We start from the raw sequence: 14,889 nt of genomic DNA, 5'->3' as shown, positions 1-14,889 counted from the left end.
ACTTTAATTTCTTTCATCTGCAGTATTTTACACAGGGACTGATGCCCTGGAGATGTCTGCTCAGTGATCAGTGCTTGCCCTAAGTAAAGGCACCATTTTCCCTTGCTAAGCCTGTGGGAGACACAGGAACATTGTCCTGCATACTCTGCCTAGAATCCTTCCTGTGTGTTTTGTTTGGTTCTGGAGATGAACCAAGCATGAAGTGCTGGGATTTTGGCATGGGCATGGGCAGAGGGCACTGTCCCTCTGCAGAGCTGGGTATGGCTAGTGGGAAGTGTAGAGCAGTTTGGATTTGGGGGGAAGGAGGTGACAGGGTCATTCCTGTGTCCTTTTGCTGGGACATCTCACCCAACTTGGTTAGTTGTTTGAGGAGAGCCTGGACACTTGCCAGGCTGAGCCAGGGCAGGTTTGGAAGCTGCCAGATGAACTCCATAGTGGTTTATTACTGCTGCAGGAAGTATTACTTTGTGGATGACAGTTTTCTGCATGCCAGAGTGCAGAACTTCACCAGCGTGCTCCTCTGAAGGATGCATAAAACCAAGGTCTTTGCACGCTCCTCTACACCTTCCATTCTCCTTCCCCCATTCCTCTATCCCAGCTGCACCCCCTGGTCTGGGGATGATGGTAAGCACCTGGCCAAGGCTGCATCCCTTCCTCTGCTCCATCTTGCAGAGAAAGCTTTTGCTAGATAGTCCACTTAAAACAGACCTATACTGGGCAAAATCATCATCAGTGGAACAGCCCTGCATGAAAACACCCCATTTAGCAGCCAGTGAGGCTGAGCCCTCATGGTGCACAGAGTGAGGGGACAGAAAAGCAAAGGAGAGGCACAGGAGTGGCTTTGGCCCACGATGGCCAACCCTCTGAGAGAGCTGCAGGTAATGCTGAGGGCTGGGTTACGTAGTAACCTCCTTCTTACCTTCAATTCAGCTGGGTCCCAGAGTTTGTGGGCCATTTCCTGGGCACATTTTGAAAGCCATGTTTAGTTTGTGAGAGCCAAGTCACTGCTCAGGGTTCCTGAGCGTTGGGGAACAGGCCCCCCCAGACAAAGGGTGGCAGCAGGAGGCTGCCAGTGGGGCAGCAGCAAGGCCATGAGCACCTGTGAGAAAAACTTCCCTTGTTATTGCCAAACTGGTTGTGATTCCTCGATGAACTGAAAAGATAGCAGGTGTTGATGATGGAGTGATAATTAAATCAGGATCAATTCACCTGCAATGAGGCTTGCTCCATTATTTCCTATGCTGCTCTACTCCTTAGAGATCAGCTATCTTGGATAAGCCTGATTTCTGGGATAAGGGCTGTCTATGGGTATATGGCACCTCGTGTGGCCCTGCTAATACACCCCCACACACACTGCTCCTTGCAGAACGTACTTGGAGGAGGAGCTGATAAAGGCCCGGAAGAAGCCTAGCCTGAGGAAGGACATGTACCAGAAGATGATTGAGGTGGATCCTGATGCCCCTACAGAGGAGGAGAACGTGCTGCGGGCAGTAACCAAGCCCCGCTACATGCAGTGGAGGGAGACCATCAGCTCGACCGCCACGCTTGGCTTCAGGATCGAGGGGATAAAGGTGAGTCTACTCCAGTTGTGCAGAGCAGGGGCATCAGCTCCTGGGAGTGCTCAGTAACCAAACTCACTCACAGAGGTACACGTGCAGCGTGCTGGTGGCAAGACTGTGTCACATCTGGACACGCCCAGTGTCTGCAGCCAAACTACCACCCAGGCACCTCGCCTAGGGCAGTGCTGCTCTTGTGAGCTTACAGTTGAGCTCAGGGCATCCATGCAAGAGGACAGTTTTAGCCATAATCTCATTAAATCAGCTGCTTGCTTGATTTCCCTAACTGCAAAATGCAAAGTGCCATCCTCCAACTTGAAGACTCAAATTAGTTGTTTGCTTTTAATACTACCGTGCCACTTGGCTGAGCCATTAATCCAAATCCCAGCTTGAACATGTGCTGGTTTGCGGTTGGAGCTGTGAGCTTAGCCACAGTCAGTAAGGAGGGTGTATTTACATGCCTGGCCAGAAGAATTCAGCAACTGAGCCCTCTGAAATGCGGTGAACACACGCAGCAGCACTTTTTGTCAGCACCTGCACACACGTGTAACCTGCTGGCTGTGCTTGCTCAGAGCAGCGCTCACATTTCTGGAGATTCCTGATGGGATGCTTTTGTGTTCCTGTTGGATGAGCTAGGCCAGGAGATTTTCTCCTGGTGAGCAGGCTTTGCAGTGAAAGAGGTGTCTGGAATGGCACTTGAACAGAGTTAGGTCTGTAACTGCAGAGCAGTTGCATTAGTGATACTACTTGCATGAACATTAGCAATGGCATATGCCTTCTGATAGCCAGCCAACATGAATTAAAGGTAATATCACACTTGAGCCAAGGGTTTCATTGCATGCCTGGGCATGGCATTGGCTTGGCAGCCAAGAGGAGCTCAGTCAAGTTGTGTTTGCAGTAATTCAGGCTTGGGCTGCTGCTGAGGGCCCAGGTGGTAGCTCCGGGCAGCCACTTGCTCTTAGTGGAAGCAATGGCCCAATTTTTACAAGTATCTTGGTTAGAGGAGTTTCTTGATCACAGATAATTCTTCTCCTCTCTGAGCTGTAGAGGATTGTCCCAGAGTGCCCATCTGGATCTCTGTGGCCTTAAACTCCTGCACCTCTCCTGCTTGGAGCAGTGTCAAAATGATAGAATTAAAACAATTTAAGTCATTCCCTAGTAAAGCCCTGAAACCAGATTTTGTAGACTTCCTTGGTAGTGTTTCACTTCACCAAATAGCAAACAAATGCAGGTATTAGACCATGGATTTAAAAGCTGATCAGCAGGAGTGGGTCACTCGGAGCTGCTGCTTCCTATTACCCACATTCCGAACCGCTGGTGGACTGGGAGTTGTCACCTCCTCTGTGCATATGGCACACAGGGAGGAGGGCACCCTCTTCATTTAGCTCTTTCAATGGCCAGCAGAGGACAGTGCATTTAGCTCAACCATTCTCAGAAACCCCAGGAGCAGCCCTTGGGCTAAGCCCCTTTCAAGAGTTTCCTGTCAAGCAATGTGAGGCACTCCTGTCCATCCCATGCCTCTGCCTGGGATGCTGCCAGTTGTGCTCCCCCATAACAGCTTTCTGCGGTGCCTACATTGGGTCAGGGCACTTGCCTGCTCACACAGCTCTTCCCTGATCTCCCCAGCTCTCCCAAAGACCCTTTTCTGCCATGAGTGTCCATTAATACACCGTGAGCTGCTCTGTCAGGACAACCCTTTGCCTAGTTCCCACTGCTGATGTTTTGCTGGTGTTTATTTTAAAACTGCGGCCGTATAAAGAAGGACTGAACCAGTTGGGACCAAAGCTCCCATGCACTGTTTCTTCTCCCTGCTTTCTTTGTATAATCAGAAATATCTGTCTATTAATAGTCCAACATGATATATCCTTGGCCTCCAGTGGTGCTTCTCAGTCTGTGATCTGGGGAAGTTTAGGGGGCTTTACAACAGGAGCAGGTCATATGTGAACCACCTGAAATGAAAAACGTATAAAAAACCCAAATCATATTCCCACAGAAGAAAAAAACTACTGTAGAGGGAAATAAAATCCATAACCGAGTACAGAGGTTTCCGCCTCTGTTTTAGCTGCCCAGAAGTGAGTTGCTGCCCAATCTGAGCAGTGGATTTTTTTCAAAGTGTTGAAGCAGCCCTTTAATTGAAAAATGTTGAGAAGTACTGGCCTCCAGCAGTATTCCTGCTGCTGCTGCTAGGGGCTGACTAATTTGATCAAGGCTCTAATTACTGTAATTCTCCTTAAATCCCTCAGCTTCTGGGTTATTTTCCCCTAAGCTAAAGCATTAGCAGTTCACGCTGTTTCGCGGCTGGCTTTTTTTCCAACAGGGCTGTAGAGCTGGCTGTGCTGTATCCCTGTTGTTTGCCCTATTTCTGAGGTTGAGTCCTTGCGTTAAGGAAAGTGCCTTTGGTGCCCTGGCTGTCTCTCCATGTTATATTTCCTGCTGAGGATGCTTCCCTGGGAAGAGCAGGAGTGAATCTGCCCTGCCCCTTGCTCATGGCTGGAGGCTGGTAAAGGAGAGTACCTTGAAGTGGAAGGGAAGGACAGGATTTGGCCCTGGGCACAAGGGCTGGAAGGGGTCACAGGGGAAGGAGAGGAACGGTGGTAGCCTTTGGGATAGCATGGACAGGTAAGGTGAACAGGCAGCTCAGGGCTGGGAAGAAGGATGGAAACCCTTTCCTGGCCGAGCTCTCCCTTTCCCAGATGGCCTTGAGGATCCAGTTTTTCCTCTTTAAAATGGAAATTTTCCTCTGCTAAAGGAGATAATGACACTCATCTAACTTTCTGGCGTAGCTTGAAACTGTTGGAAACAGTAGCTATTAATAAAATTTCCATGCTAAAAGTAATACAAGTGATCCCTGGTGACCCAGTTGAAGTTTGCTGGAGCTCATTGCAAAAGTGACACTTCTGAGCTCCTGATCTGCTCTGAGCATCACTCACACTGCCTGCAGCAAGGCCATGGTGGGATGGTATTCCCCAGGGCTGGAATGTCTGCAGGGTCCCAAAACCAGCCCTGAAAGCCTTCACCTGACTTTCCCAAGACAGGCAGCTTGCAAGCCCCATCCGAGGTCAGACACAGTGCTGGAGGGAGATCTGGCTGACCCGGACCCTGCCTGGGTGACGCCAGAGTGAACTGGAATCACTGATGGGGCGGAGGTTGCAATAGTCCTTATCAACCCCCCTCACATTTCTCCTGCATGGAAACCAGCCCCCTCGGGGCTCAGACACCTGTAAATGTTATGGCAGTTGTCAGCCTCATGGCAGAAACGTCTGGCTGGGCAAGGAAACCGCGGGAGGCGGGTAATGATGGGAGCAGCACTGCAGATAGGCTGTTTGGCTTTCCTGAAGCTGAGACTGCCTTATCTGAAAGACCATCTGTGATTTTCATTTATTTTTAGGAGCACTTAGAAGTCCATCTCCTTTCTTGGATGCTTTGTGGAAAGTTGTGCTCTTTATATGTGAAATGAGTGCTGTGGCACTTCTCCAGATTGATATCGATCATCCCCCTGGGAGAGGGTGGATTGGTTTCTCAGCTGCCACATCAGGGCTCACGTGAGGGACATAAAGCAGCCTGGTGCCCTCCCCCTGTACATCGCACACGTGTCACCATTGGCCACACTGTGTCCAGCCTTGGATGGGGCTTGTGAGCTGCCTGTCTTGGGAAAGTTGGGTGAAGGCCTCCTGCCTGTGCTGCTGCAGGGACACAGCTGAAAGTAGGGAGCCTGGCTCTGTTTGGTCCATTGTTAAGAGGACTGCTACAGCAGGGAGTCTCCCTGGGCACTGCCAGCCATTAGCCTTGCTTTTATACCCTGTGACAGCATGGTGGTCAGGCTGTGGGTGCAGGGTGGTTTGAAGCTGGTTGCATTGGTTGCAATCTGTGCAAAGTTTTTCCTGGAGTTTTTCTTTTAATACATTGCTTTTGTTATCACTGTTGTTAATGCTTGCACAAAACACAAGTTAGAAGCTTACGTGTGCTGTGTGTTTCATCCCATGTGTTGGTTTGGTGCTGGGCTTGCCTTGCCCAGCTCTCCACAGCCTGAGTACTCAACCTTCCCCCCCAAGCTGGACTGTTCACCATGCCCACAGCCAGCCTTCTGTCCAGGGGGATGTACATTGCCCCATCCCAGGGCATTTTGCTGGGTGGGTCTCAAATCTCCAGGGCAGATGATTCATTGTACCTTCTTCCTCCCCCAGGCCTGCTCTGCTTCTTCATCCTCACTTCATCTTCCCCAGCCCACAGGATGTCTTTTTGGCCCCTATCCTTCACTCTATTGTGTGCAAACAAGCTGTCCGGAGCAGTGGGATGGAGCTCTGCAACGGAGCTATGAGCAGAAGCATGTGTGGTTTAAAATAGCCCCCGTATCCAGGAAGCAGGATCTGCCTGCCTGTCCCGCAGCCCCTCCAGACAATGAAATGTGCTGATGTAAAAATCAGAACCCAGGAGGATCAGGGAAATGGGGAGAGACCTACAAAGTTGCTCAAAGGTTCAGACAGGAACTGCTGGGTCAGGGCTGAGTGTCATCCCTGCAGTGGGCCAAGCCATGCCAACCCCATGGCAGGTCAAGGACAGATGTGCCTCTGGGAAATAGATGGAGGAGAGCACAAAGCTGCTTGCTGCGTCTCAGTGCCAGGCTGCTGCCTTTGAGGGTTTGCAATCCATGGACTATCAAAGGACTAGTTAGGCCAGACAGCCATGGGACTTGCTCCTTGCCTTCATCTCCTTGCTGCAGCAGTCCATGAAAGACTTCACATTTTGTGCCTGCTCCTGAGATGTTGTCTCCATCCACACTCAGTTTTGTCCTGTTGTGATCGTGCTTTGCTGTCCTACCCAAGCCAGTGAGGCAGCCCAAGGCTGGTGTCAGCACCTGCGCTCAGCCACAGCAGTGATGGGAAGCTATTTGGGCACAGAAACACCAGAAACAGGTAGTCTCCAGCCTGTGCTGGCAGTGAGCACCAGGTCCATGAGAGGGAGCTTGTCCACATTGCCAGTGACCTTGGCGAGTATGTAATGATGGAGAGCTGCTGTTTGCATTAGAGGTCAATGCATCGGGGCTGTGGGATAGTTTGGGATGTTCAAGGCAGAGAGCTGCTGCCTCTGCTCACCCCTGCTCCATAGACAGATCCTCCAGCTGCCAAAAACGATGGTTGCATCCTACTCAGGAATATGCATGGCTGCTGAAACACCTAGTCCTGCCCCAACTCCCTCCCTCCCCATCCCACTCACCACTCTCCTGTCTTTTCCAGAAAGAGGACGGCACTGTGAACCGGGACTTCAAGAAGACACGGACAAAGGAACAAGTCATGGAGGCCTTCAGGGAGTTCACCAGAGGGAACAGAAACGTTTTGGTGAGTGGGGGATGCTGGGAGGACTCCCTGGAGAGGGCTTCTCCCACAGAGGCTGGCCTCAGCTCCCTGCCCCGCAGGGCTGAAGCCTGAGCAATTTCTCTTAAAAAAGCCTGAGAAATAGCGAAGAGAAAGACCATCCAAGTGCAGAGGTGAGGGGAGAACTGCGAAGGGACATGTTGGCGGCAACAGCATTACTTGAGACAGGTCTGAGTCTGCTGATGGTAGTCAAGAGTTGGCTTCCAAAACCCACTGTGGAGTCACAGCCATGTTCTGCCCCTCCTCCGTGGGTCTGATGGCCACTTCCAAGCCCACTCCTTACCCCAGTGTGGAATGGCAGGGGCTCTCAGCCTGGCATAATGGGCGTAATGCCCTGTGCTCGGTCTCGCAGAAGGGTGGCCCTGCGCCAGGCACCCTTCACATGGGCAAGCCGTCAGCATTTTCCAAGTTTCCCTATGTTGCCAGGAGAATAAGAGATGTAGCTGTAAACAATTTACACCAACTGTGTCAAATATCCTGTTAGACAAAGCGCTCCCATTTTAAGCTGTACTGTATAAAGTCTCCAAAGGCAAGGCTTGAACTGGAGTGGCCCTTGGCACTACCTCCTTCAAACCAGCATGTTCACTTTGACGAGGGTTACCCTGGGATTATTCCTGGATCTGAAAATGAAATTGCCTGGCTGTATTTTATCCCCAGAGAACTTGGAGCACACTCACACCATCATGCTGTGGCTCTGGATGGGGCTTCTTGGCCAAAGCATTTTAATACAGTGATCCTCACATCTCTGCTTGCAGGTGTGTTACAGTGCCCAGATACCTGCTGTTTGTGTCCTCTTGTGCTTAGTCCTTCTAAATAAACCCCAAAATCAAATTACCAGTGTGGCCCCCTGAAAACATTTAGTGCCTTCCAGCAATTTGCCAGGATACTCAAACAGACTCACGGGTCTTGACCTGTGTGTTGACTCTTGTGAAAGCCCTTCTGCCTATGGGACCAACTCTGCAGAAGTGCTGATATGGAGTTACAGAAGTGTCTTATGGTGTTTGACTGACTGAGTGATAAAATGACAGATGAGGTGAAGACTTTACCTATTAAAAGGGTGCAGAGGAGAGAAAAAACCAGCCTGGCTGTGCACACACAGCAGTGACAGCTGAATTAGCTGCTCCCTCCTCGGAAGCACCATGGATGCAGTGGGGAGAGTCTGCAGAAAGCACTGTTTCAGCAAAAGCAAATGCTTTCACTAAGTTTTGGAAGGCAAAGGATACTGTAGAAGCCAAAAGGATAAGTGGATCTCAAAAAGAAGGGGATACCCTCTGATGGGACAGGTCTGTGGGAGGATGCAGGTCTGTGGGAGGATGCTGAGTGCAGGGCGGCTGAAGAACACCCTTGGCCTCTCTCCATACAAATGTAGTATCAAGGAGACAATGCTGGGAAGAGGGGTGACTGTCCTGGCTGCCCCATGCAGCAGTTTTTATGTAGGTTTCCTCAACACTGATGTCTTGGTTTGTTTTGTTTTTTGTAATTCCAGAACAGTTACCTTAACCGGTTGAAGGGTATCCGCGCTACCCTGGAGACATCCCCATTCTTCAAGTGCCATGAGGTAATACTCTTGTTTAGATAGATCTGCCTAGAAATGCAAACTGTTTAATCTCAGCTTGTGCCAGGAGAGAAGTCAAAGTCAGAGGCTGTAAATATCTATAATTTTGAATTCATTCTTATATCCATATTTTCATAGCCCTGTTTGTCTAATACTTATGTGCAAATACAGATGATGACAGATACAATGTTTATGCATTTGACATGAGCTCAAATCTACTGAAAACCAATGTTCATACAGATTAAAAGCTATCTAGGAGGAACTCAGGCTGCTTATGGATTTACATGACAGGGAGAAATCCCTAGTGTAAAAGTGGGGTTTCCTGGAGAGAAATGGCTGTTTCAATGTGCTTCAGGTATCATTTGGCTGCCAGTTGCTCCATGTGATCAAACAGGGCTTCGACATAGCCATAAATTGCAGCTATCCCAAGCCTGGCTTTCATGAGCTGGTTGGGGCACCACAGTAAGAACTCTTCCTTTGGAAGGATTTTCCTACAGAAATGACTGTCCATGATACCAACTTTTTCCACAGTGAAAATTCAGTTCTGATGGGAAAACAAGGATGAAATGCCACTTTTTTTTGGCCATTTCAGGAACTGAAATGCTCGACAATTTAATGAAATAACTTTATTGATTTAGCACTGGTGAAGAATATTTGCTATTCCATCTACCTAAGAAAACATGAGAGCACGTGTTGTCACATGTTGTCACGTGTTGTCTATGGGCAAAGGAGCCTCATAGGAGCCTTTGACTCACAGGGCTCAGGAGCCACAGCTCCAAGAGCCCAGTGTCCTTCAGCCGGAGCCGCATGAGCCACCTCAGCTCTGGCCACACAGGGAGAGTCCTGCTGGGAGCTGGAGGCAGATGGGGCCATGCCTTCTGATGGCAGTGCCTGTAAGGCAATTGGAAGGGAAATGTCAAAACTGAGGGTTTCAGGTCAGTTCAACACAGGAAACAAAATGCTCCCTGAAACCGAGTGCCAGGGTTTCATTTGAAAACACAGAAACAAAGCAGCCTTTCAAAGGAGGTTTTGAAAGGAGTTTCCACTCCTTAAAAATTAAAAAGCAGCAGCTTTGACTTTCCATCCCGCATCAAGATGAAGCACAGCAGAAGGCCTGCCGTGCTCTGTGTGTCCCTTCATGGGGCCCTTGCTGCGCAGGGCTCCTCTGAGGAGCTGCAGGACAATTTGGCAGCCCAGGACAGGCAAGCAAAGAACGTCAGCAAAAGGCTCTTCTTTAAAATTAAAATGCTTTCTTCCTGGCCAAGAAAGAGGCTTAGAAGGAGGAGAGCTGTAGGTAAGCATTTCTCAGAAATAATACATAACTCTGGACCTTGGATGTTTTCCCAATGCACTGCAGGAAAAAGCCTCCTCAAAAATGTAAATTCATAACAGCTTTTGCAAACAGTACATGCTTCCCATTCAAAACCCTTGTCTAAAGGCAAACCTCAAGCTAAACCCTGCTGATAGCATGAATGTGGGAGTCCCGAGTAATGTTTAGTGCTGCTGTTGTGGAGGGCTGACAGCAACTGGATTCTCCTCCATGTGCATATGGGACACTTGTGGCTTTTAGTTCACTGCATTACCTCTGCTACTGCCCTTTCACTCCTGTTACCAAGGTCCCTATTTGTGATACAAGGGCAAGTGAGTTTGTACTCCACCAATTCATGCACACCAGAGAGAATTTGGGAAGCAGTCTCCATTTGGGACAGCTCTGAAGCACATCCATTGGTGCTTTTCTGGAGAAACTCCTGCTAAAATCTTTTGACTAGAGGAGCAGATCCTGCATAAGAGCACGACGGTGACTGGCCCGATACTGATACATGTTCCTTAAGCATTGGGAAGCCACAGCAGAGCTGCTGCTGGGTGTCAGCCTGGCTGGGACTGTGAGCTGGGATGGGCCAGGGTCCTGAGCTGGGAGTACTCACCTGCTGATCATCTCTCTGCTCCATGGCTGGTGACCATGGCTCGTGGGGTCTTGTCCCACTGCAGTAGGTCTTGAGACTTCTACTGTCAGCCCAAATGCCCCTGTGGGCTTCCCCCAGTTGCCCAGGCCAACACTTGCTGCAGGATTTCCCAAAGGCTGATCAGGATGTGAAAGAGTCCTTCAAAGCAGACGAAGCTGAGTGCAGTCAGGGAAAAGGAAATCTATGTGCATGCAGCTCTGTAGCTTGCACCCCCAGAGTGCTGTGAAAGCCAGGAGGATATTCTAGGGGGAATCTGAGTGTAATTGAATAGAGACATGTTGCAAGGAACTTGTACTTGGAGCATCCCCATCCCTGCAGTCATGTCTGCAGGGCTGGAGAGTGAACAGCACAAGGTAATCACAAAGAAACAGCTTTGGGAAAAATTTCCTTCTGAAGGCTGAGACAATTCATCTCATTCCTTCCTAGGGGACTTTGGCTCAGTTTCCAAAATAACATCTCTGTCTTTCATGCCTATGTTTTTCTGATCTTTTGCTAAGACCTGACATTTGTATGAGTAAATCAGCTTGTCCGAATGCCCGATTTGCATGTGCAAACACAACCAGCAGCACCCAGAGCTTGCTTTTGCTCGTGCAAAACTGCAGCAGATCTCTTGTAAGTGCAGCCTGAGATAAGGCGTCTGAAAGCCCCAAAGCTGTCTGAGAATGAGCAACAGAAGCACCACTAATTCATCTCCTCTCTCTGCAGGTAATTGGGAGCTCCCTCCTCTTCATTCATGACAAGCAGGAACAGGCCAAAGTCTGGATGATTGACTTTGGGAAAACCACCCCACTGCCGGAGGGACAAGTTCTCCAGCACAACGTGCCCTGGGTGGAAGGGAACAGAGAGGACGGCTACCTCTGGGGACTGGACAACCTCATTCAGATCCTGACAGAGTTGTCCCAGAGCGAAGACTTGCATTAAAGCCACACGTCCAACTCTGCCACTACCCCCAGCCTGCCCCCGACTGACTCTTCTGAACTGCACTACAAGACACTTTCCAGTCCTTGCCCTTCCCATTTGAAAGCTATACTCTCCCTATTTAATGTTTTTGTTGTGGTTTCTTAGGTTGTCTTGGTTGTTTTTTTTTCCCCCTCTCCTTGTAAATAGAGAGCTAACCTGCCAGAACAAAAGCTGAACTTGAAACCTTGCCTTTGCAGAGTCAGTGGGAGCAGGCGGCTGTGCCTGCCGGGAGCAGCCCGGAGGGGTTGCTCAGGCAAGCTCATGCTTTGCCTGTCGCGCTTTGGTCTCTTGCGCAGCCTGATTTTAAGAGGGCTGGCTGAGGAAGGAGCCTCTCCCTGCACTGGGATCGGTAGCTTCATCCTGAAAACACTCAGTGGCCATGCCCAGGACCCTCTAGCAGCCCAGGTGTGTGAGCAAGGTGTGGAGATGGTGACGGACACTGGGGTGGGATCTCGTTAGTTGTCTTTGCCAGCACCTTTCAGCCTAGAGAACTGGCTGTGCCAGGTCCTTAAGAGCTGCTAGAAGGGCAGAATTGTGGGGGTTTTGTGTTGTAGACATCCCGTAGAGGTTGCTTAGTTATTTTTGAGTGGCACTGAAGGGTGAGTGTTTCTCTCCTGCTGCAGAGCCTTGTAGCTGGGCACAGGTATTTGCCATGGCCAGGTGTTTCCCACCCACATCCCCCACACAGGGTGCCCTGGTGGGTAACACTTTGAAATCCTCTCTAGACCCTCAGCTCCCCTGCTAGCAGCTGCTTCCAACCTACATTAGCTAGGGTCTGCAATCCTCCTTAGCTGGGAAAAATTGCTTATAAAGGACTACTGTGAGACCAAAAGTAGCCATCCGGGTTGATCAGGTTTTTTTGCCAGCAGCCGAGCACGTGTGTAGGGATCATGCCTCCAATGCCCACACCTGGCCCAGGGCAACCCTCACATGGAGTATCTCCATAACTTTTATCTTCAGCAGACAAAGGGTTACAGCAGCAAAGCATCTCCCGGGTTAGTCACCAGGAGCTTGGCAAAGCAGAGTTGGGGTCAGGCATGCCCATGCCTTCCCCTTTTTTCCTCAGAGCTGGCTGACTGCCACTGCACTGGCTTCCCAGCCTGCTCAGGCTCTGTGGATGGCCTCTGCTCTCCTGATCCTGCAAAAACACCCAGTTCCCTGTTTAGGGCGGAGGCTATTTTTTAACTTCCTGGAACATTTGAACTAAGCGGCGGCAGGGCTGGCTCACTAAAGGTCATCCATCGAGAGGACGGCAGGGAGGGGAGTCTGTGGGGCAAGGCAGGAGTCCCTCAAGTTGAGGACAGAAGGAGTTTGCAGTGCAGGAGGTGGTGCAGGAGCTTGACAGCCACGAGTCCCTCACCTGCTCCATCCCCAAACCCACTGTCTCATTTCGGAGCTCCAGAGCCCCTCTGCCATAGGTCAGTGGGTCCAGCACCCTCAGTGGGGGAGATCCCCCAGCAGCAATAAGGAGGAGGAGGAGTTGGCAGCCGAGCCGTCTGCAGCTATGCCCCAGCCTCTTTCCCAAGGACTGAAGTTTCCTAAGGTTTTTCTCGGTTCATATCTCACCAGACAGGTGTCATTTGCTCATCGGATGTCATTGTAAATGGTTGCACTGTTTTAGCTCCTTGCCAGGCTTTCTAGAATAGCCCATGTGGAAGTGCCTTATAGACTTGCCTCTGTTCCATTAGTGTCATGGAAAAGGTTGGGTTTTTTTAAGTTATATTTATTTTCATCCCATTTTAATTGCACAAAACACTAAAATTTAATGCATGGAATCCCTCTTTTTTTTTTTTTTTAAACTGTTTTTAGTTTTTAAACCATCCCTTTTCCAGCTTTGGAGAAAGGGTGTGAACAGATACGCATAGCTATGTACCACTTACCGCTGTACTTTAGCTTCGAGCTGCTCTTATATATGTACATTATTTTTTAAACCTGTTTATAAACCAGAGTTCTTGCTTTGTGGCTTCGGAAGAAGCGGATTGTTCCTCTCAGATGTCTTATGCCTTCCTGGAGGCTGAAATGGTTGATGTGAGGGATTCTCCCTGCTCCCACCACACCTCTCAGTCATTGGGTAATACAGAAGAAAATCCAAACCGGTCTGGAACGCCAACGCACAGTGCCTGTAAAAAAGTCCTGTAACATTGCAAATAAAGGCATATGGGAAGCATTCCCCTGGTGTGCAGTCTGTGTCTGCCCTGCACAGCTTGTGGCAGCCTGGGAACAACCTTTCATGTCCATGATGATTTGGGGGTGGAATTGGCTTCCAGCTGCATAAAAGCAAGAGTAGGGAAGGATCCTGCACTAGGGACAGATCCTCACAAACAGGAACTAACTTTGGAGGGAGCGGGGGGGGGGGGTGTGGGGTGTGGAGCAGACTTGGGGTTGTGGGGGGGCCCAGGCTCGGTGGGGGGCACCCTGGGAGGGGCCTGACAGGGAAGCCCACTGAAGCCAGCTCCACATCAGGAATTTTTTTTAATGTTTTCTTGCAAACACTGTGTTGTGGCTCCCACTGAGTGGTTCCCAAGTGCCACCCTGTGATTTCTGCACCGGAGAATACCAAAGCACCCAGGAGCATCAGAGCTGCCTGGCACGGCCAAGCACTTCCCCTCCTCCTCTCCCTCTCAACCGCAGTGGGCAGGGCTAGAGGGAGCACTTTGGACCAAAGGCCACAAAAAAAAGAAACAGATTGTTTCTTTACTGAAGGAGAAATCAAGTTGTAGAGCTTGGAGGCAGCTCCATTCCCTTCTGGTTGTTTCTGCAAGCACAGGACAGCAGGAGCCTGGCTGAGGGAGGTGGGTGGGCTGCCCCACCGGAAAGCCAGATTTAATGCCCAGACCCCCAGGAGCAGCGCAGCCTGGGGACCAGTCCTGGCTTACCATGGCTCCCCTAAAACAAACTGCAGGAGAAACCCTGCGTAGAATTTGCTTGAAGACTAGAAACCTCTTGTTTCTAGGAGGTAGAGCTGGCAGTATAAATGAAATAAGGCTGCTCTCCGTGCACCAGCGGTCTCTCGTGGGCTGTGAGAAAGCCAACACGTTTCCTGTCTGGCTGCCATGCACACTCCTGCAGCACCTTTTCCGACAGTGTTTTACTTATTGCTCCAGTTTTTGTGGGCCACTGAGAGTCTCTCTGGTACGTGACTCCTCTTCCTACCTTTGGAGAAAAACAAAAACCTCCAAAACTTACCCAGCTGCACTCCGAAATGCAAAACCAGAAGGGAAGGAATAAGAACCTCAACCCTGTTCTACAAAAACTTCTCTTGAGAGTTAAGGAAACACCACAACATCACGGTGAAGACGGAAAGGGAATAAGCCACAGAAAGAAACCCATTGTGACAGAGTGCTGGCATCTGCTGACCCTGAGGTTTATGCACGGGGTTGGGAAGGGGCAGGTCCTTCCCAAGAGCTTGGCTTGCCCCTCCACCTGGCTTTACTGCACCCCCTAAAACAAAGCCTAGGGCTCCCTGACTCTTTGGGGATTAA

General features: G+C 50.1%; 1 protein-coding gene across 1 annotated transcript in view; it reads left to right on the top strand.

Annotated features, from left to right (window-relative positions):
* The window catches only part of ITPKB (inositol-trisphosphate 3-kinase B), a 68,494-nt gene extending 54,918 nt beyond the window's left edge, over positions 1-13,576 (top strand). Inside the window, exons 5-8 of the mRNA XM_027713021.2 lie at positions 1,367-1,571; positions 6,791-6,892; positions 8,415-8,486; positions 11,153-13,576. Of these exons, the coding sequence (XP_027568822.2) occupies positions 1,367-1,571; positions 6,791-6,892; positions 8,415-8,486; positions 11,153-11,368 (595 nt within the window). The 3' untranslated portion in view covers positions 11,369-13,576. The remainder of the gene's footprint in view (positions 1-1,366; positions 1,572-6,790; positions 6,893-8,414; positions 8,487-11,152) is intronic.
* The last annotated feature ends 1,313 nt before the right edge of the window (positions 13,577-14,889 follow it).

The sequence above is a fragment of the Pipra filicauda genome, unplaced genomic scaffold (assembly GCF_003945595.2).
Source record: "Pipra filicauda isolate LSUMZ 115617 unplaced genomic scaffold, ASM394559v2 scaffold143_size2779998_pilon, whole genome shotgun sequence".
NCBI lineage: Eukaryota > Metazoa > Chordata > Aves > Passeriformes > Pipridae > Pipra > Pipra filicauda.
Note: the sequence above shows the minus strand (reverse complement) of the source record. Positions and strands in the feature narration are given on the sequence as shown.